The 23,245-nt window shown below is 54.0% G+C and overlaps 2 protein-coding genes across 2 annotated transcripts in view; one reads left to right on the forward strand and one right to left on the reverse strand.

The window, feature by feature from the left end:
- The window catches only part of LOC119111246 (kinesin-like protein KIF9), a 32,528-nt gene extending 20,970 nt beyond the window's left edge, over window positions 1-11,558 (forward strand). The window contains exons 7-11 of the mRNA XM_037235066.1: window positions 8,642-8,818; window positions 10,470-10,612; window positions 10,664-10,811; window positions 11,031-11,245; window positions 11,507-11,558. Coding sequence (XP_037090961.1) covers window positions 8,642-8,818; window positions 10,470-10,612; window positions 10,664-10,811; window positions 11,031-11,245; window positions 11,507-11,558 — 735 coding nt within the window. The remainder of the gene's footprint in view (window positions 1-8,641; window positions 8,819-10,469; window positions 10,613-10,663; window positions 10,812-11,030; window positions 11,246-11,506) is intronic.
- Window positions 11,559-15,994: 4,436 nt separating this feature from the next.
- LOC119111247 (homeotic protein empty spiracles) overlaps window positions 15,995-23,245 on the reverse strand; it is a 55,464-nt gene continuing 48,213 nt past the window's right edge. The window contains exon 4 of the mRNA XM_037235068.1: window positions 15,995-20,272. Coding sequence (XP_037090963.1) covers window positions 20,108-20,272 — 165 coding nt within the window. The 3' untranslated portion in view covers window positions 15,995-20,107. The remainder of the gene's footprint in view (window positions 20,273-23,245) is intronic.

The following is a 23,245-nucleotide window of genomic DNA, read 5'->3' on the forward strand; positions in this document are numbered from 1 at the left end:
CCGATAATGGCACTTCATGTCTGCTGTTATGACGATTTGAACCGCAGTGTTTGGATCAAGCAGGTCAGTGTACTTTTTTTAGGTCATGACTCACTGAGTCATGCCTTTAACAAAGGCATACGTTGTGTCCCGAAGTAATTAATAACTCATAGCTCATTTAGTCAATAGCAAAACTCAAAACAATTACCTCAGTTACTCAAACAATTCCTTACTCAGTTACCTTAATTATAAAGCTACTTTAATGAAAGGCAAACCAGTGAGAAATAGTCCTTTTTACCCACGCATGAAATAGATACATGAACAAATTACATGGGTTCTGCAGGCTACATAACGAAGTGTTTCATGCCTATTATGAATTTGTATATTTGTAAGATAAGGAAACGAGGGATCCCGGAAGAAGTGGGTTTTAATACTCCCAAATGCCTCAAATGTGACGCAGCATAAACAATACGCACCACAAGATATATGAGCCGCTAATATGCTTTTGCCCGACCAAGGTAGGCATTACATATTTGGCTGTGAAACTTTGGAACTCAGATAAATGTGAAACCGATTTCAGCTGATACTGGATTCAGTAACCGGGCAAAAATTCCAAGAACAAAATTCCAATGTGACAAAGTAAATGGCAAAACGTCAAAATGGATCAGTCATGTGGATAAAAGTAAAATGATAGTAAGTCAAAAGGACAAAAGTGAAATGGCAAAAACCTAAAAAATAAAACTAAAATGAAAAAGTGAAGTGGTCAAAACATTTAAAGGGATAAAACTGACGCAGGCAAAATTCAACGGGATACAGTAAAATAGCAGGTCAGAAAGATGATAGTCAACTGAGCCAAAAAAGAAAAAGGGCTAAAAGTTACCCGCATAAATTTCAAAGATAACAAGTAAAAACAAAATGGTGCACCACGCCACGGGATTCTGAAGTAGTTAATCGCGCAGGGCCCCTGCTGGAGCAAATCCGGGGCGCTCCGCGCCCTCTGCCCTTCCACGAGGCTTGTTCGCTCCCTGTCGGCAGGCAGGGAACAAGAATATGTTTGCCGCCTCCAGTTTAAATTATTTCTTTTGGCCCAAACTTAAAGTTTTGCGGTCACACACATATGAAAATGAAATAAAAGTAAAATGGAAAAGTCAAGAAGTCAAAACATTCAAAAGGATAAAAGCCACATAGGCAACAAGCAAAAAGGAAAGAGCAAAATAGCAGAAAATCAGAAGGACAAAAGTTCACTAAGCAAATAATCAAAATGGCTTAAAAGTAAGCCGCATAAATGTTAAAGGAAACAAAAGCTAGCAAAGGCAACAAGTGGCATTCCAATCAAGGAGGGCCCATAGTCGAGGTAAAATGTTCTTAATTGTGTTCAGGAAGTCCTTTTCTGCATTAAGAGGCCATTTTCTAGATCACAAAGCCCCATTAGGATTAGGCCTGATTCCAAGTGGGGATGATTGACACTTTGTGTAAGGGAGGGTGCTGACTCGCAAGGTCACCTTTGTGAATCAGAAGGCTCCTGTTCTGGATAAGGAGCTACCCTCATTTAATTAGGAGGCCTTGTTATCGATCAGGAGGCCCCTTAATCACGTGACCTCATTCTTCAAAAACTCTCTGCTCCGGAACAGGAAGCTCGGGTTGGAATAAAGAAGTTTTTCACTGGATTGGAATCCCTTTTTTACACCAGAGCTCGTGATCATTGCACTTTTGGTAAGGCATGTAGCCGCGAGAAATCATTTTTTCTGCACCTCGACGCGCAAGTTTTCCCCCACCCACTCCCCAAATGTTGTAATCAGACACAGTGATTCCAAAACAACTTTACTCTACAGCATCCCGCACGAAAACGCGGCAATCCTTGCCCACAAATCGGTGCTTTGTTGCAGTGTTGTCCCGTTCAACCCGTTTTAGTAACATAGCTGGCGCTGCCAGCCCTGCGGCGACACCGGCCCCGAACTGTCAGTATCATGGGCAGAACGCCCAAGGTTGGAACGCCAAGCAGCGGCCAGGGCAGCTTTCAGGAGCCCGGCGAGCGTCACACCAGCTTGCCGTTCGCCGTGGCGCCACGCACGCCCCCTGTCGGGGTGGCGATCGGCGTCGTGCCACCATCTGAGCAGCGTCCACCTGACCTCAGGTGCAGTCAGGCGATGCAGTGTGAGGCGCTCCGCGCAGTGTGAAGCGCTCCGCGCGGTGTGAAGCGTCCCGCGCGGTGTGAAGCGCTCCGTGTGGTGTGAAGAGCTCCGTGTGGTGTGAAGCGCTCCGCGCGGTGTCAAGCTCCACTCCGTGTGGTGTGAAGAGCTCCGCGCGATGTGAAGAGCTCCGTGTGGTGTGAAGCGCTCCGCGCGGTGTCAAGCTCCGCTCCATGTGGTGTGGAGAGCCCCGTGTGGTTTGAAATGCTCCGTGCGGTTCAAAGACTCCGTGCAGTGTGAAGATTTCCGTGCGGTATGATCCACTCAGTGCGGTGTGGAGCGCTCCACGTGGTATGAAGCGTACCGTGCGGTGTGAAGCACTCCGGGCGGTGTGAAGCGCTCTGCGCGGAGTGATGCGCTCTGCGCGGAGTTAAGCGCTCCGTGCGGTGTGAAGACCTGAAGAGTCAAACGATGCCAAAAAAATGTGGTAGGCATGAAAAGTTTACCTTGGATTTTTCTTAATCGAATTCTAAAACACCGTCGGAAGTAAAAACAGTGCATTTAATGAAAAATCGACTGGTATTACTAGGTTGGAACGGATGAAAGACTCATGGAAGATATGGTGAACTTTACGACTACAGGTTCATTTTGATTTTGACGCATAGGCCGACAGGAGAACTGCCGTTTCAAAAAGTACCATTTCAGCGCAGTTTATTAAAAACGTCTTTGTCTGCCGCAGCACGAGCTACAACGCAATAATGCCTACTTCTTGTAAATACTGCACATCCATGTCGCCTGTCCAATTCGGCACACGATCTCGACGTCATTTGATCATGTATGAATTTCCTCAGTTATGCGTACCAAAGGTGAGCTTATCTCTGGAAACCAGCAAATCGTTCTTTTAAACATGACTTAACAAACCAGACTGCCTGCAATAGCCTTCCTTGTCAGAGCCGGTAACATGCCCGTTTAGCCGATTGTGTCGTCGATTTCGTTCGGATGCAAACTGGAATTGCGAGCGGAGCTGGTGCTTATCCAATGAACGCCGCGGCAGGAGTCGGCTGTCGCCACCAAACCCAAATGTGACCAAGCAGCTTTATCGCACATCACAGACTTACGTGTCAGCTTGAATCGTGTCTGGCGCAGGTGTCGTAAGTACTGATTGTGCACCGGACTGGGGATAAATACAGTGCATACATACACGTGAGAGTCTTGAACGCCTACCAAAGTAGCTTTCTAGGCTCACCTTCCATAGAACGGGCAGAAGATCAAGATGATGAAAGCACTCCATCGACCCCGCTAGATATAGCACCGGGACCATCGTCAGTGTATGTCGCAACTTTGCAGACTCAACTCAATCAGGATTTTTTTGGGAGGCTTTTTCTCTGCAAAGGCCATAAAACAAGCAAATGCTGCTTTCTGCCACTGAAAGGAGCATTTGCTCATAATTGCACGACAGCGAAATCACCCCTTTGTGATCTGGAGGGGCCCAGTGACACCTTGCGAGCTGGCTACGCGCCAATACGTGTACTTGGACCAGCCACGTAGACAAATGTTTTCGCAAGAGAGGCGAAAGTCGAATTTTTCCAAAACATTACGACGTTGGACTTATTCCTTCCCAATTGCCCGGTTTTAAGTGTAAACATTTTGGCCGAGGGCAGTGGAGGGCATGACCCCATTAGCCCTCTTTTTTTACTACATCCCTGACTCAGACTATGAGAGATCTGGTACTGCCAGTCACAACCCTGATAATGGAAGAAATCAACTGTTTTGACCAGACGTCGTATTGCGAGCAGCATGTTTGCCACGCAAAGACAATCAATTTTACTGACCCAGCTGCCGAGGCCTGACACAGGTCTTCAGTGTCATATCTAACCTAGCTGCCGAGGTCTGACACAGATCTTTAGTGCTATATCTAACCTAGCTGCCGAGGTCTGACACAGATCTTCAGTGCCATATCTAATCTAGCTGCCGAGACCTGACACGGGCCTTCAGTGTCATATCTAACCTAGCTGCCGAGACCTGACACAAGTCTTCAGTGTCATATCTAACCTAGCTGCCGAGGTCTGACACAGATCTTCAGTGCCATATGTAATCTAGCTGCCGAGACCTGACAAAGGTCTTCAGTGTCATATCTAACCTAGCTGCCGAGACCTGACACGGGTCTTCAGTGTCATATCTAACCTAGCTGCCGAGACCTGACAAAGGTCTTCAGTGTCATATCTAACCTAGCTGCCGAGGTCTGACACAGATCTACAGGACGCTTTGAACACGGCAAACCATGGCTTCTGCAGGATGCGAGTAACCTATCCCGAAAAGGCGCGGACGCTCACACGACTAAGGGTGGGCATCCGTCCGGGTTTCTGTGCCGCCTGTACACAGGGTGTCCTAAGCATAGGGTCAGGCTCGGATGTGTTAAGGTGATTTCCGAAAAGTGTTGAATGTTTGTGCTTTACCCACGAATATTAATGAGGCACGATGAGGTTGTGCTTTCCATTAAAAACAAGGCAATGCGTAAACAGCACAATGGCGCACTTCCGGATGCAAGCCAGGTTTTTTTTTAGTGCGGGGCGGGGGGGCAGAGCTTTGAGTGACGATTCACCACGCTGGTTTTTATCCTTCTGTTGGGAACTATCTACATCTACGGAGTTAAAAGAGCGCCGGCTTAAGGGGGGGGGGGGGGGGAAGGGGCGCCATCCATCGTTGGCTGCACCTCTGGCGGCACCACGCAGCCTAAACTAAATAAAAGCAGTGTTTAGCAGACTGGTGAGGTGGCAATGATTCAGCTCAGCGTTTGTCTTCATCTCATCCCACGTCTCCGCGTCACGTCAAGCCTAGAATTGGTGCATAACTTGTGTGCAATACACATCCCTTCTCCGAGAGGGGCGGCCCTGATGTGAAAATGTGGAAGGAGGATACAGCACATGACCTCAGTCAATGGTGCCTGAAATGCTGCTGATTCCAGCAAAACCAGCAACCACGATCACTAATTTTAGTCATCTTTAATAATATTAATCGTCACACTATCTTTTAATATGCTAAACGCAAACGGTCTTAAGTCACTGCGGACGGTGAGGCATTCAGGATCTTTCCTAGAAACGGCCAAATCGAGTTGCTTTCAAACGAGAGGCTCCTCTCTAGGGGCCCTGTTTCGTGACTGAAAGGACCTTTTTAGGCTTGAGATACTATTTGGAGGCCTCGGGACCGTTTGTATGCATTAAAAGCCTTTTGGGCGTTTCAACTGCAAGGGCATACTACGACCGACAGCTCCAGTGGGCCCAGTCATCCCAGGGGGCGAAGGGGGCACGGCTCCGAAGCTTCGCTTGCTTACGCCACAGATTTTAAGGTGGCCGTGTCAAGCACTACCGGCTGGTCGCAGCGCCAAATAGCAGAGTCATACTGGGCATGATTGTACGAGGCACGCGTTCAACACTCGGAAACAGTTGCGAGGGTACGCAGGTCCGGTGGCTACTGACACCACCCGTACATGCCATCTGTTTTATGAGGGAGATGGAGAGATAGACATTGGTGGGATTTCCTTCCTAAGATCTACTGACCCTACTTTTCTGCGCATCATGTATTTTGATTACACTAGAGGCACTTGGGGTGGACTTTCCGGTTGCCCTACAGTAGTCTTTCTGCAACTCCATGAGGATTCCAATGATTTTTTTATATTCCGAACAATGGTTCAGCAGCAGAGGTTGTTTTGTAAAACTGCCGGATCATGCAATAGTGGCCAAAAATGGCATGGAACACATGCTTTGGAAAGCCAGCAGTCGGCAATTAAAGCCCGATTTGCAAGTGAACAAAGGCATACATCAGCGTCATTTTTATCACGACGCTGAATGTGTTGCTGGGCCACCACGCTGGCCTCTGAAATTCGGGATATGTAGAGCCTTTGCGGAACTGCCGCTGAACCTGAACCGTTAGCGTGAGCCCAGAGAATTGGACCGGGTGTCAGCCAGGCGCTGCGTGCGCTGACATGACATGCGTCAATGTCATCGGAGAAACGCCAGTGTCAGGCCACGGGCTCTCGTTGCCACGGAGACCGGCACATAGGTTAGGTGCGATCAATAAAGCGGTATAGATGAAGAAACTTCCGTGTAAAGACACGGGTTATTCAGAGAGTTCGTTCAGAAGCCTGTACATTCACAACGTGGGCACAGTGAGTGGCGAAGTAGCCAGCTTCAGCGAACCGCCCGGGTCGTTGGATGGCAGAAGCGATTCGCCCCGTCTATACCGAAGGAGTGCTGCAGGGTAAAGGTTATATTTATTTACCAAAGATGGAGGGTTTCCGACCTACCTATCGATTCCGTCACCCCTGGCACTAGTGGGATGAAATTTGGAACATTGCACAGACGTTTGAAATGCATATTTACAACCGAGCGAGGATTCATCAAGTATTGTCTTCAACAGCCAATCAGATACATTCAAATGTTATCAAAAGCCATTCACGCTTTTCACCTAATCATGGTCATTGCCAACCAGTCAGATATCTGTCATGGACTGCCAGATCGGCCTTGTTTCGAGGGCTGACAGCTCGGACAGGCAGGAGCCAGCTGACTGCGTCACGACCTCACTCAGTAGCGTGCTGCTGGCCGACATGGAGCCACGGTATGGGCGGCCTCGCGGTTTACAGGCACAGCGTCGGCACTTTGCGTGAGGACGGATGTCACAGCATGACAATCGTTTGGGGGAAATTGGACAAGCGATTGACAACAACGGTCCTATCAGCGACATAACCAGCACACGCCCAGGGCGGAACAAGGTCCCAGAGATGGTCTCCTCCAGGTGGGGGGTCTCTAATGACGTCAAGCTGGCCGCCCAGGGCGCAGGAGCGCGCGCGTCCTTGGTAGCTGACGATAGCAGCCAAACACGGCCCTCTGGTCCAGCGGCTCCGAGGTTCGCCGCTGGATCTACACCGCTGGAGTCCTGACGGTGTGGTAAACCACCAGCTTCGCCCTGACGTCCGGGGTGTCTGATCATCCCCACCCTCGCCCAGCTTCGGTGCGTGTGAATTATCTTGACTGTCGCCCGGCTTCTATTTGTGTGAATTATCCCGGCTGTCGCCTGGCTTCGGTGCGTGGAACTACCCCGACTGTCGCCCGGCTTCTGTTTGTGTGAACTACCCCGACTGTTGCCCGGCTTCGGTGCGTGTGAACTACCCCGACTGTCGCCCGGCTTCTGTTTGTGTGACTACCCCGACTGTCGCCCGGCTTCGGTGCGTGTGAACTACCCCGACTGTCGCCCGGCTTCGGTCGTGTGAACTACTACCCGACTGTCGCCGGCTTCTGTTTGTGTGAACTACCCCGACTGTCGCCCGGCTTCGGGTGCGTGTGAACTACCCCGACTGTCGCCCGGGCTTCGGTGCGTGTGAACTAACCCACGGTTGCCCAGCTTCGGTGCGTGTGAACTACCCCGACTGTCGCCCGGCTTCTATTGTTTGTGTGAATTATCCCGGCCGTCGCCTGGCTTCGGTGTTGTGAACTACCCCGACTGTCGCCCGGCTTCTATTGTGTGAATTATCCCGGCTGTCGCCTGCTTCGGTGTGTGTTTGAACTACCCCGACTGTCGCACGGCTTCGGTTTGTGTGAATTATCCCCACTACTGCGAGGCGCCGGGTCTGTCTGAATTATCCCCAGTGTAGCCTGGCGCCGTGGCGAGTGAAATTATCATTATTCTCACCCAGCGTCGGATCCGTGTAAATTATCACCTATCGCCCGCGCGCCGGCTTGGCCGAGTTACCCTCGGTGGCGTCGGGCGCCGGCTCCATCTGAACATTCCCCAGTGTCGTCCAGCGGCGGGCCCGAATCCGCCATCTCAGAGCTGTACCTCAGAGCCTCAGAGCCGCGACGTCTGACTCAGAGGCGCGCTGTTTGTTTTGCCGTTCTGCGCAGTTTGCGTTGCTGCACTGGTCTGAGCTGGGCTCGGTGAACTGCTCGCTTGAGTTGCCCCGGGAACCTAGCCTGCGAGAAAAGTGTGCGCCTCTGTGCACCGCTGCCCGGCGCGGGCATTGGAAACTTCTGATTTGGAAACTTCTGATTTGGAAACTTCTGATTTGGAAACTTCTGATTTGGGCAGGCCCCAGGGCACCGAGCCCCGCCCACGCAAACATGGAGACGTCACAGGGCGGCAAGAAGCATCGAACACGAGTATTGCCCTTTCGAACATCGAAACACTCAGGCGTGGTAAGAGGCCTCGAACACTAAGGCTTGCCTATGCGAACAGCGAGACACCCTAGCGTAGCAAAAAACATCGAATACTGAGGCTCGTTTAGGTGAGCACTGCGACCTAGTGGCGTAGGTACGGTGTATGACCTTGAAGACTCAAGCCTCACATCCCTACCCCTTCCCCCACCTCGGCTCCCCGTCGAGCTCTTGGCTGACCCGCATCGGCGGCACATTCAGGATTTTCTTGCCATCTATGATGAAGCGCCCGAATTTTTCGGTCCGACCTGCGGCCCCGCCGCTTCCCTCCCGCGTTCCTGCTTGACTGCGCCCCTGCTGAGCCGCCTGCTGTGTTTGCCCCCGCAGAAGGACCTGGTGAGCCTGCAGCAGGAGCTGTTCATGCAGGACATGATGGCGCGGCGCGCGCCCAAGCTGCACGGCGAGCTGTCGCACCAGGAGCGCGCCACGGTCGAGCAGCAGGTGCAGCTCTACCTGGACGGCCAGCTCGACAACATCCAGATCGTCAGCGTCAAGCAGATCGAGGTGCGGGACGCGCGTGGTACGCCTGACTCCGCACGCCGATGGCTTTGTTTGTCCCCTTGATGACCCCCACCATGACTTCCGGGACATCAACTGATATAGCACCAGGCATATGTAATGCAATGAATCGATACCGTCCCATCGCATGTGGCCTGGGTAACACCGTAAATGGGCGCAGGCGCGTCCACCGTCGGTATGTCCTCAGTTACGTTTGGCGGACCATGGAAGGTCTTATGGAAATGTCTTGACATGCACTATAGATAGGCGTTGTTTAAGTGCGCCCGTCCATGCACTGCTGTCATGAACGCCGCCGTAACAACCGCTTCACTGTGAACACGCATGGAAGGAGCTCATGGTGACTGGTCAACTTACCGGGTTTGTTTTAATGCATTCCGAATACGTGAAATTAATAGTCCCAAAATGTCTTGCAAGTCCGCCAAGGATTGACATCTCTCATTGTCATGTATAATGCAGCGTCAGTGTCAAGCGTAACTCAGTGTCAGTGTCATGAGAAACTTAGCATCGGTATCGCGTGTCACGAGTTACTGAGTATCAGTATCGTGTGGCACTCAGTGTCAGTGTCATGCGTAGCTCAGTGCTACTGCCGTGTCCAATTTATCGCCAATGTCATGTGTCACTGACATTGCCAGAGATGCGTGGCCCCTATTGGCAGTGTCTGTATTATTTGCACTGGTTGTCGGTTTTGTAACGAAACCTGTGTTAGAATGTCTTGCAAAAAAGCCCACAAGAAGTTCAATATCAGTATCGAGTGTAAATCAGTGTCAATAGCACGTGAAGTTCAGTGGCACTGCCATGCGTACGTCGATGTCAGTGATGGGGCATCACATCTCACGATCCCTCCAGATATCTAGCACAGCGTCCGCTCCATGCGTGACCGCTCAACGATGTATCGTAATGTTAACACCGTGCGCAAATGTCAGCCTCAGGTGTCTGTGTCACTGTGTCAGTCGTGCAGCCCAGTGTCAGAGTAACTCTGAGCACGGTGCGGTTATGATATCACCTTGCATCAGTGGCGTCACATGTGCTTCTCAGCATTATTAATTTGTTTAACTTGGTAGGAGTGCAGTAGGGCAGAGTTGTAACTTAATGCCAGTGGCATGTGCAGATGTGTGTGGATGTTGCGGGTAGCACTGTCATCGCCTTGCACAGCTGAGTGTCAGTGTCACGGGTAACACTGACATTGCCTCGCACAGCTGAGTGTCAGTGTCACGGGTAACACTGTCATTGCCTTGCACAGCTGAGTAGTGTCACAGTGTACTGCCATTGCCTTGCACAGCTGAGTGTCAGTGTCACGGGAAACACTGCCATTGCCTTGCACAGCTGAGTGTCAGTGTCACGAGTAACACTGCCATTGCCTTGCACAGCTGAGTGTCAGTGTCACGGGTAACACTGCCATTGCCTTACACAGCTGAGTGTCAGTGTCACGAGTCACACTGCCATTGCCTTGCACAGCTGAGTGTCAGTGTCACGGGTAACACTGCCATTGCCTTACACAGCTGAGTGTCAGTGTCACGGGCAACACTGCCATTGCCTTGCACAACTGAGTGTCAGTGTTACGGGTAACACTGGCATTGCCTTTCGCAGCTGAGTGTCAGTATCACGGGTAACTCTGCCGTTGCTCCGCACGTCGCAGGCGGTGCTGGAATCGGTGAAGACTGTCCAGCTCCAGCGGGAGGGCGCGTTGCGGGCCGAGGTGACCGCCGACATGCAGCAGCAGATGCAGCAGCAGATGCAGCAGCTGCAGCAGCAGCTGGCCGCCGGGCAGCAGCCGGCGGCGTCCACCGACCACCGGCCGAGCCTGCCGTCTCACGGCCGGGAGCGCGGCAGCAAGCGCAAGACCAGCCGCGGCCGCGTCAACCGGGAGCCGGCCGACGACGACCGCACGACGACCGGCGAGCGCAGCCGACGTGACGAGCGGCAGGTGTCGGCTGGCGCCGCCGGCGCGGATCAGAGCGGGCCCGGCTTCGGCGCCGGCGTGGCTGACGGGCGGCCGGCCGCCGCTGCCGTGGCCATGTCGGTGCGCGCGCGCGGCCGCGGCGGCGGCGCGGCGCGCCCGACTCCCTCGGAGCGGCCGGCCTCGCCGCCGGCCAGCCTGCCGGACGAGCCGGCCGAGGAGACGCCGGTGCCGCTGCCGACCGAGGCGACCGCCGCCGGCAGTCAGGAGGCGCTGCGCCAGCTGCCGAACGGCGCCCAGCTGCAGGCCGAACTGGACCAGTGGCAGCGCACCATTGCTGAGCGCCACCAACAGTACGCGACGCTTGCGCGCCAGCTGCGTGGGCAGCGCTGCCAGCAGGGTGGCCTGCTGACCGACCTCCAGCTGCTGCAGGCGGAGCGGCACGTGCAGGGCGAGCATTACGACGCCGACGACAACGTGGTGCTGAGCACCGACGAGCGCCAGCTGCAGCACCGGCTGCGCGACCTGGCCGGCCAGCTGGCCGACAGCCAGGACCGTCTGCTGACGCTGCGTCGCGAGCTGGTGGACGCGCAGCGCCAGCAGGCCGAGAAGAAGGCAGAGCTGGCCACCGCGCTTGCCGACTTCCGGCTGCGTAGCAATGTGGTGCCGGAGGAGCCAATAGCAGCGGCGGCGCGCGTCTCCAGCGCTACCGGCGCGTCGGCGGCCGTGCAGGTGCCGCCGCCGGCGGAGCGCGGCTCGCCCGGTGTCTACTACAGCGCGCAGCGGCGCGCGCGCGCCCAGCTGCGTCGCACGCGGTGCCCCAAGTAGGCGCTCTCCGCCTGTCAGGGGACTTCTCCGCACGTGGCACGCTCAGCTGTCTCCGCCGAGGGCTTCTGGATAACTTGTTCGTTGTGCCACATAGCATTGGGCGTGTATCGTATAGTCCTCCACATGGTCCTTTCTATCGCTTTGCGGCAGCTGTTCCACAGCGGTCTACAACGTAGGCTCGGTGCGAAATGCCTTTGGGGCTGGACGCCAGGCTGCTTGGCCTTAGCCGTCCGTTCGTAAATTGCCGGGCGTGGTCCCCGAGCTCGCCGGCGCCCTCTGCTGTAGAGTTCCAGGTCTGTCGCCACGTCATCGCCTTCCTCTGCTCCCGCCCCTCATGTTCGCCCGCTGCGTGAGCCAACTCAATCACGGGTATAATTGCCAGCCCATGCAAATTGAGCTATCGAATCAATCAAGATTTCATGCTAATGTGAATTAATACGCGTGGCCTTCGCCGTACGTCATCAGTCTTTGTTCTCCATCGTTAATTCGGCCTGGTCGTGCGCTTGATTTCCCGGCTCTATGGCGGCCATATTTGAATAATACACCATAATGTCGGACAGCCATTTCTAGCAATTAATGCCACCAAAGTACTGAGTAGCGGTGCAGAGGGCCGGGCCGTATTTTCGGCGGCACCCGTTATGATCAGGGTGCTGTCGCGAGCCCCGCTCGTTAGCCAGGCCTCCGATGACGGACGAGCGTCGGGCCAATCGCCGTTCTTCACACCTTGTTATTAGCACACGCCGTATTTACTCTCCAATCGGAGCGCACGGCCGTCTCTCATTATCAGCTGGTTTTCCCTCAAATCTGCAAAAGGCTCTTTGGAAGTGGGGTCACGTCCAACTGGCGTCTCAAGCGCGATACTCGTGCCCCGGCTGATGGAGGGAGCCTGGCTCCCCTCCAGACTGCAGACGGGAGCCTGCTCCGCGTGCCGGCTCCGCTCGGAGCCCTGACCTGGGAGGACACGCGATGAACGCTGTAAACCTACCGGGATTAGCATGACGGGTCGGAGCCGGTATGCCCGGGAGCGGCTGGCGCCCGGTTTTTGTTTGCCGCCGACCGCGCCATGCGGGCTGCACCTGCGGTCGAAAACGGGTTCTGGTGGCGGTTCGACGGGCCGGCTGCGACCTGGTTCCACGCGACCTGGCCTGACATGACCTGAGGCCGTGGCGCCCACGGAGGGGACCGCCCGCTGAGCGCGTGTGCGTCGGTGGCGTCTCCATCGGGCCCGTGGGCTCGGCAACAGCGGCTCGGAAGGCCACGCACCGCACCGAGCTCAGCGGCGATAAAAACTCGCCCCGAGCGGCGACCGACACCGCCCAACGAGCCGCCTATTGAAATATGCCCAGTGTTAATGGCTTGTAACGAGGTGTTTGCTGTACACCTGTGGGGCAAATGGTTCAGCCCCTCTACAAGGCTTCATTGTGTTCCCGATTACAAAGACGACGTCTGGAACGGTGTTTACTGGCCAGAAACGCTGTCCCGAACAAACCCGGCCCGACTACAAATCCTTTTTATGCACTGTTAAGGGCGTATTAATTGGATTTGGGGTACAAAAGAAATTATGAGGGACGCATAAGTAATTACCATCGGTGATCCTTTGATGATGAAGGCCCATTGTGTCAGTTAAGTTTATGGTCTCGAGGGAGAAAATTAGCAGTTGAGGCAGATCCATCTGGATCTATCTATCTGGCCCGGGGTGCCGTCAGCCCTACACCATTCTATTCAAATAGGAGGAGCGGTTAACCGGCGCGCAGACCGCTTATCAGCCAAACAGGCGGCGGGCACGGCTGACAGAAACGGCCCTTTGGCGGGGCTCTGTGGCGGGCACGGCTCTCTGGCGGGGTCTGTGGTGGGCACGGCTCTCTGGCGGGGGGGGGGGGGCTCTCTGGCGGGGCTCTCTTGCGGGGCCCTCTGGCGGGACTCTCTGGCGGGCACGGCTCTCTGACGGGGCTCTCTGGCGGGCACGGCTCTCTGGCGGAAACGGCTCTCCATCCGTCCGCCCGTCCGCAGGTGCAGTCCGCAGCCGTGGCAAGCTCCACATCGCTGCGTTCACCATACACACGACACACGCGTCGGGGCGAGGACGGCGTGTTGTGACAATTGGTCGTTTAAAACTACCTGCCAATCACGAGAAGACCCAGCACTCGGCAACTGATTCGCGGCGTACGCAGGCTGCTGCACTCTCTCGTTGTTCCGCGGCTGTGCGTGGCTGGCTCGAGGCTGAGAAAGTTCTTGCCTTGAACTTCGCCCGCCACCCGACGTTTTTTCCTGCTTTTGACTTTGAACGTCGTCAGTCTGGTGCAAGTTGCGTGTCTGGCGTTCGAAGGAATTCGGACATGCGAGCCATCGTGCGTGCGTCGGACTGCCCGGCTGTTGTTCCGCGTTATCCTGTTGTGCTTGTACTGCGGCACTGACGTCCGATGTAATGACGACATCAGTTCAGACATCTGCCGTCAGCCCATCAGATACGCGGGGATGAGGAAAAACAACGGCCTCGATTACAGCAAACCACCCGCACGAAAACACCCGGTTCATTAGAACGCTGGCGGCAGCTGGACCGCGCGGCCGCGGCGGTCCTGCTGCAGCTCCGGTCATCACGCTGCGCTCCGGCGGACGGGGTCCGGTCGGGTCCGGGCCAGACCGCGACCGAGCTGTCCCGCCGTCCGCCGCGCCGCCAGCTGACTGACTCGCCCAGGAATGTCGTGTTAACACTGGTCCGGTATTTCAACGGCGTCCACCTGGCCGGCGTGATCGGTTATAAATTAATGGCCGTAACCCTTCTGGCGGGCAGCGGCGGGACGTGGGACCGGCCCGCCGCCGATCGGAATGGCAGACAAGCGCCGGCGTCCGGCGGAGCGGCGGCCAGCCGGCGGTGATACGGCCTCTGGTCAGGGACAGCCCCGCACCGGGCACATCTACAGGGACGGTTCAGCTTACCGTGCAACGACGGGGCCGGTCCTGCACTGGATACAGCTACAGAGATGGCTCAACTCTTGGTGCAACGACAGGGGCGGTTCTGCACTGGATACATTTACAGGGACGGTTCAACTCACAGTGCAACATCAGGGAGGGTTCCGCGCTGGATACCGCTCCAGACATAGTTCAAATTCCGGTGCAGCATCGGGCACGGTACTGTACTGGATGCAGCTTCAAGGACGGTTCAACTCAAAGAATCACGGCAGGGTCGGTCTTGCACTGAGGACAGATCACCTGACAGGGCCAGTTCCACTCTGGGTCCAGCAGATTAGGAAACAGCCAGGAACAGGAACATGAACAACTCACCTGTGAGCTCAGCAGCGGGATTAGTTCACCTGTGAGCTCAGCAGGAGGAACAGCTCACCTGTGAGCTCAACGGGAGGAGCAGCTCATCTGTGAGCTCAGCAGCAGAAGAAGCTCACCTGTGAGCTCAGCAGCTGGAGCAGCTCACCTGTGAGCTCAGCAGCAGGAGCAGTTCACCTGTGAGCTCTGCAGCAGGAGCAGTTTATCGTTTGGTGCAGTACCATGGATGTCGGAAACAGCAGCGGCGTTTCATGGTCTTCCATGGGTACAAGGTCGCAATGTACTTAGTGCAAGGTACGCAGGTCTTCCATGGGTGCAGCAGCACAGGTATTTCGGTTTCGGGCGCATCCGCAGGGTCCCAAGAATGGCATGTGGAATAGACAGGACGACAGCATGTGGAAGAGCACAACAGCAAGGCCAGGTCCGCTTTTGGTACAACATCAGTGAGTGAGTGAATCAACGTAAATAGTAAGAGTCTAGCTCTGCGCACGGCGACAAAGACGGGGCTGCTCTGCGTATAGCACCAGTGAATGGGTGAACCATAGTAACAGTCTGGCTCCGCGTATAGCGGCAAAGACAGGGCTGCTCTGCGTATAGCACCAATGAATGGGTGAACCATAGTAACAGTCTGGCTCCGCGTATAGCGGCGGAGGCAGGACTGCTCTGCGTATGGTAGCATGACCGATATCCCGCTGGGTGCAGCAGCAGGGACAGTTCTGCTACGGGCGCGGGCGGTGCCACCGGATGGTACGCCAGGGCGAACCATCCCCAACAATCACGACATCTAAATCACTCCTCTGGTGTTGCATGGCAAAAATGAGCTCGCAATGCCCCATCCCCCAACCCGCCAGTCTCGTGCGCGACACCCTTGGTCCTCGGTAGTCAGCCTCCCTGACCGTGGTAGATAGATGGTAGCAGCCATTCGTGATATCGGGATCTATTAGTCGGGATCTTATATATATATATATATATATATATATATATATATATATATATATATATATATCGGGATCTCTTAGTCTTCACATCGCATTTCTTCAACCGCTCACTTTTCCAAAAGACGTCGGATGTTTGGTTGCATGCGCATTATAATATTTGTCATGCGAGGTAGTCGTTAAAGCTCCCACAACCCCCTCAGAAAATGCCACATCGTACGACACTGTATTGTCAGTTTTCTGTCAGGGTTCATCGACACACACACAGACGTACACTCCCACACAGACAATCACACACACACATAGCATCAGGACAAATCGCTGGAGGGTGGCGGGAACTACGAGCCAACCGCCAATATATATGCATGACACAACCAGTATATGAATACTACATATGCACACGGGTGGCGCCGCGGTAGGTGACTGTACGGGGTCCTAACACGAGCTCATGGTGGACGCCCAACGTGATACGATGCGGACGACCTTCGCAAATCAATATTAGACTGGTTTACAGATGCAGCAACGTGTCACACTACTCAGGAACAACGTAACGCACAGGTGTCGGAGCAAATAAACTATACGCTGAGCTGGCTGGGCCAGGTGGTCACATCCGACATGGACTCTCTGAACGGTGCGAATAAATTCAGTGTTTGTCTCTCCAGCACCCTACGCTTGTTCTCACCAAGCGATGCGCCGACCCTCGACAACATAGGTCAAGGTCAGTGTGGGCATAGGCAGAGCCCGGCCCAACCATCGTTCGTCGATGACAGTTATTGGAACAGCCGTGGATAAACCAATCAATCAAAATTCAGAGCGTTGGCGCGAAAAGCCGGCGGCACAAGACACGCTTCAGTTCTAGAAGTCTGCGAGCGCGGCTGTTCCATCGACTCAGACATTTAAACGCAAGCCTGCCCTGTGGAGATGCCCATGACCTCAGCGCATGACGAGGCTCAGGCTTGGTCCTGCAACCTGTTTGCATAGGTCTCCAGACGACGAACGAGCACGGCGTTGATACACCATCCCGCCTTTGTTTTCAGACCCGGCTTGAAAGGGGGACGTTTCACGCCACGCTGGCCCGATATTGACCCCGTATGACCCAGAGACAAGGTGACGCTCCGAATCAAACGGCTTCTGGCGTTGAAATGATCGGACCTGCCATACATTTCTGCAATGACATTGTTCCCAGAGGGAATAGAGCATTATCGTGCCACAGGCGGCTGTTCAGCCCCAGCAGACCCGAAACACCTGAAATATTGCCCCTTTTGCACTTGGTCTTAGGACGTAACGCTATGAATGAAAGGCATTGTACGGGTTTCTTTCCTGAAATGGAATGTACATCTTTGAGTTAATTTAGCTGCAAATGCGCATTTCATTGTCAGAGGCATACCACTGCTTATAAAATCCGCTGTCTTGGTAATTACTAGCGTTGGAACTTATATTGTTTTTAATACCTGTGGAAGGACAGAACGTTTAATCAAGGGTGTTGTATAATAGTACAGCACGATGCACTTCAACTCATTATCAATTTTGAGTATCTGCGTATTCCATTTAACCAGCGGTCTAATGGTATGATAAAAGCCGGCATATCTTAAAATGGATAGCAAGGAAAAATTGGTTTTACACGTTAAAGCTATAGCTGAGTTATTTATGTTAACATGCTAGAGACGGACAGCATGGTATCATGTGATCCTGAAGAAGGCTTGTGGTGGCATCACCGTACATCCTGGAACGCCATCTGGCGCTGATGACGTCATGTCTAGAGAAATGTCGTTACAACCGCTATCTTGATCTTGTTCCTTATGAAACTCTATTTTTTATGGAAAAACGTTGTTTTCCCTTAAAACTTATAAGAGATGCAGCTTGGGCCACCCCTGTATGCTGTTCATTTCCGACATTTATAAGGTCAAAACTTTGGAGGTCAAAACTTTGCAGAATTATTGCAGTGTTAAGACAGATTGGTGAGAGGGAAGGCATGCACTGAATGAAAAGGATGTGCTGCTTTCCAGTCGTCAAACTCTAAAATCACTTTTAGGTACGCTACTCGCCTTTAAAGCAGCTTGAAATGACAGACAGTGAAGAAATTGCTAGCACGCCGTCCCATGCAGCACACATGTGACCTGTCTCATGGGGGGGGGGATCAAAAACATCTGAAAGGATGCATGTTCAACGGAGCACACAATGTACGCTAAAAGCTATAAGCTGGCTTTGTTGGCAGAATAAAAAGGCGTCCGATCAACAGCGCAGAAGCCAGGTGCAGCACCCGGCAGGCATTGGATGAACACCTGATAATCACGTAATGGTCTGATGGGGACGTGTGGCGGAAACGGTTCCACTGACCCATAACGTGCTCAGGATCACGGCCCTGAAAACACGTGAGGATGACCTAGCCAAAAAAGTGCCGCGATCCATGTTAAACGGGGGCGGGAGGCGGAGTTTGTGCACACAAACAACAGCATGACCGTAAATTGCTACAACTTTAATTTTAACTGACCTCAACTTAGTGGCGACACTGTCCACACTCGTCACATCCAGAACCCGTTCGAGAAGCCATCCGGCTGGGTCGCAGGATTTAACAATGCAGGGTTTAACAATGATTCGTACCAATGGTTTGTACGAACACCCACCCAACCCCACGGGTACCTGAAGCTGGCATGGGGCCGAAAGCCCTTGTTTTTCCTCGTAGTCATTGGGCCATTAAGCTGATTCGTATAACTTTATAATAAAAGACTGCAGACGCACGACTTCAGGGTTTTCACTTGAAGAGGTGTGACACTGTGCCGTCATGAGGCTGACAGATAATTTTTTTAAGTTTAGACCGTATGCTGTTTTATGTGGTCTTGAAATTCCGATAACTAAAAGAGGATAGGTCTTTGAGCTATACCTGTCTTTGGCTCAAAAGTTGTTTCATCCCTGCGTAAACTGGCGCGCAATGTCACCGCACACAACATGATGAAAGCCAAAAGACCAGGTGTGAATAATAACAGAGGCCCAGTGTGATGCCCCGTCCGAGGCGTTACAGCATAAGTGCTAGAAAACCTGTCTGCCATTGAGGACCGCGAATTATGAGACCCTCCGCACACTGTAGGCGCGGCCACGCATCGCCAGGCGGTTACGGCAGGGACAACCACCGGACTCGGCCGACGGCATCGCCACGTGTGGCAGGGACATTGGACGTCACATCGGGCCGTGACACTGACAGGCGTCTGACATGGTGTCGAGCCGTGACACTGACAGACCTCTGACGCCGTGTCGGACCGTGACGCTGATGACAGGCGTCTGACGTGGTATCGGACCATGACACTGACAGACGTCTGACGCCGCGTCGGACCGTGACGCTGACAGGCGCCTGACGTCGTGTTGGAGCTTGACGCTGACGGGCGTCTGACGTCGTGATGGAGCTTGACGCTGACGGGCGTCTGACGTCGTGATGGAGCTTGACGCTGATGACAGGCGTCTGACGTCGTGTTGGAGCTTGACGCTGACGGGCGTCTGACGTCGTGTTGGAGCTTGACGCTGACAGGTGCCTGACGTCGTGTTGGAGCTTGACACTAACAGGCGTCTGACGTCGTGTTGGAGCTTGACGCTGATGACAGGCGTCTGACATGATGTCGGACCATGACACTGACAGACGTCCGACGTCGCGCCGGACCGCGACACTAACAGGTGCCTGACGTCGTGTCGGACCGTGACGCTGGCAGGCGTCTGACGTGGTGTCGGACCATGACACTGACAGACGTCTGACGCTGTGTCGGACCGTGACGCTGACAGGCGCCTGACGTCGTGTCGGAGCTTGACGCTGACAGGCGCCTGACGTGGTGTCGGAACGTGACGCTGACAGGCGCCTGACGTGGTGTCGGACCGTGACGCTGACAGGCGTCTGACGTCGTGTCGGACCGTGACGCTGACAGACGTCTGCTCGCTTCTCCACCAGTGACGTTGGTGCTGACATCGGGCTGGTACGTCACACGATAACGTCATACATGCCCCTATCGATGACAGCGCTGCGCAGGTTACGCCGCCTCAGTCGGTGTCGTCGCATAGGCCCCAGCTGAAGACACCGGCTCGGGTGGTGTCGCTGGCCCAGTTGGCGGCGTCAGACATGCTTCAGGTGGCAACGTTTACACGGTCTGTGATATGCTTCCGCTGATGATGCTCGTGAGGATGGCGTCTGGTATGCCTCAGCTGGCGACAGCGGCAGAAAAGCCGGCTGAGTCACTGACATCATCCTTCCTTAGCTGACGACAGTGGCGCTTCGGTGACGTCGGTGGGTATTCGCCATCCCGTACCGCTGCTTCACCTGATGACGCCAGATATTCCTCAGTTGATGACGTCAACTCAGTTGGTGACGTCGATGCCGACGCTGGCATTGTCCTCCGAGTCGGACCCGGAGCCGGCAAGCGGCTGCTCGGCCTCCTTGCCGGCCTCGTCGGCGGCGCCGCCCTCGCCGTCCGTCGTCGACCGTTTGTGCTTGGTGCGCCGGTTTTGGAACCACACCTTCACCTGCGGGGGACAGAGGCGTTCAGTTGTGCAGCGAGGTCGTCGCTGCGCTGGAGCGCTGCTGGCAATCGATGTGTATTGGCGATTTCTTAACATGTCTAAGACGCTGGACTTTAAAAAGCGTGTCGAGCACATCATGATTTATAACGCATTTGGCCTGCACAGCGTGTGACGACCTCGATGGCCTCGGGTGGGGACCGCGGACCGCGATAGCCTAGGGCAGGGACCGAGAAACTCGATGGCCTAGGGCAGGGACCAGGGACCTCGATGGCCTAGGGCAGGGACCGAGAACCTCGATGGCCTAGGGCAGGGACCGGGGACCTCGATGGCCTAGGGCAAGGATCGGGGACCTGGCCACAGACGGCGGGACAGCCCAAAGCCAACAGCATGTTGTGTAGAATGGTATGTGGATGCATGTGTTGGCCATGTTGGGGAGGTTAGTACTCGAAACGGTTTGGTATTTTCAGTTCAGAAACGTTTCCCGGTTTGGTGTTCATCAGAAATGCCGAAGTCGAAGAACGCAAATTAAATGATCCAAAAAACAGACTGCAAGACCTTGAACGTGCTCGGAATGAATGCTGTTGTGTCCATTCTCTAACTTTGACCTATCCTGAGTGTGTAGGTGGACAAGGGCTTGGAGCTTTCAACATGGACCACTCACTCCCTTCTCCTTCAGTCAGTGGTACATGCTCGCCTGATCCATGTAATGTTAACGCGAACGCATCTACCACAGCCTTGTCCGTAAAAACTTGGCTGAAAATGAAGATCAGGTTGAACAAGGAGTAAATAAGGTAGTACAGCCCTATCGATCAAAGTATGCCCAAGTGAGGAAACCCTTACATCAGGAATGTTTCAAAAACTTGGCGCATCTTTAAGGTAAACTGTCCTCACATGGCTGGTTTGGAACGTAACCAAGGTTTGCAATTGAGCGCAACGCGACATAAAGCGTTGCTGTCGTCAGATGCGTAAATAATGGGCCGTTTCATCACCCCATGGGTGAAATCCTTTACATTGCATGACTTTGCAAATGTTTAACAACATAGCTGGGATCAGCCCGGATATAGGAAATCTCTCTAGCAGATGTTACACAAGTTGCAGCAGCTTATGGTCGGGCTAATTGTGAAACATAAACTCAAGGCAAGGCAAGACTTATAGTAAACGCATGAGACAGCCCATTTAGCTCGTGCAGATAGCTAAAAATAATATTTACTACTCGTGAAACAATCGTGTCCGTAGCAGTGTTGTTGCTGGTCTAACTCAGAAATCACCTACACGAAACGCAGCTTTCTGACCTGCTAAACTTATCTACTGGACCTGTCCTAAGCAAAGGAGGTATTTGCCGGGTTGAGGGTCTCAATGCCCGGTATCCATCTCATGGTAAATGCTGGCAAAATATGACCCCGTTCCACTGTTTTCCAAGCGCGATTATTTCCAAGACATTCTTATAATTGTTTGCTGTAATTGGAAAAGCAGTACCATGAATCCTGCAAATTGGCCACGCTTAGCAACAGGTGCAGGGCGCCACGCTAAGCAGGGAGCCGCACCTGGAGCGTCTTTGCGGTGCCGCACCTGGGGCAATTAGTCCGGTAAACGGGATAATTGCGGCACGCCGGGCTTTCGCAGGTTAAGACCAAGGCTGGCCAGAGCCGGCGAGACGCGCCGAAGTTCTGGAAAATGCCGCCTTTCTGGACGATTCGACGCCTACTCGTGCAACGCAGCAACAGATCCATTGCGTTTGGCTCTAGAACATTCTACTCAAGATTATGGTCATGCATTTGGAAGCACTCTAGCTTAAGTGAGCTGTCTCTCGGGCTGCCTGGGCTGGTTGTAGCTGTACCGTATCGCATCACAAGCACAAGCAGAGGAATATATCATGATTCCCTTGCATGCTGTACGTTTCTAACGAGTTTAAATGACGTTGATACCGTTCATGCTACGGCAAAAGCAAAAATACGGACCTGGTAATCACCGCTCAGCATTGTTTGCGTGATGACTGTGAGCTATAAAGGCAAACCGAATCACGTGGTCGGGCCATAAAACCACGCCCACGTCTTGCCATCACGGACAATGAATCGCTAGCATTTGCGGGGTGTCGTGCAAGGTGTCCAAGATCAGACAAAGCTGGCGTGGACACGAGCCGAACAGAGATCGGTCGTTGCTATACGGACGTCGGTCATGCCTGTCGCATGCAAAAACCGCTTGCGCCGGCCCTACCACCGACACTCAGATACCACTTTTCGCTGCACGAGACGCGCGACGGCCCACCGGCCGGGCTGCGACGCAGGCGGAGCGGCCGCGCCACCGCACCGCACCGCAGCCACCGTTCGCAACCGGTGACAAAAAGACGCCAGCCGTATTTGCATGATTGCAACTGCCGACCGGTAATGTGATTGCACGGCTACGGACTGCAGTGGGGGTGGGGCTATTGTGTCGCGGTGTTGGCGGCGCGCAGGCTCGCATTAATCATACACATTCTGCTGTAGCTCAACTAATGACCGCCTGCACAATGCGGGCTCAAATTGATTCGGAGGTCGTGAGTGGCGCGCCGGATATGCAATTACACCCCGACTGCACCGAGCCGCGGCCCCGGCCGGCCAGCAACAACGCACAAGCGCTGAGGCGGCGGCAGGCTCCCCTACATCCGGGGCACGTGAACAGCTGCTCCACGGACGCGGTGCGCGACGGATGCGCGGGAGACGAGGGTTCACGTCCCAGAATACGGGCTTTTGTGACTCGTTTGTGACGGCCAAATGGCGAGTCCGCGCGAATGAGGCTGAAAAAGATCGTCGAAGCGTTAGATGTCAAGTAAAAATCCTCCGGCAAAGACAGATCGCTGAAATGGCATTGCTTCACTGGGCTGATGGGGTCGTAGTCTTCGCAATCAGCCGCGCTCAGCAGATGATCTGATTCTGAAGCTATCTCGGCAAAATAATCGGTGTAGCATCGGAATCAAAATGTAGGGGATAGCCGCTTCCC

The sequence above is a fragment of the Pollicipes pollicipes genome, unplaced genomic scaffold (genome assembly GCF_011947565.3).
Source record: "Pollicipes pollicipes isolate AB1234 unplaced genomic scaffold, Ppol_2.1 Scaffold_7261;HRSCAF=8764_pilon_pilon_pilon, whole genome shotgun sequence".
Taxonomy (NCBI): Eukaryota; Metazoa; Arthropoda; class Thecostraca; order Pollicipedomorpha; family Pollicipedidae; genus Pollicipes; species Pollicipes pollicipes.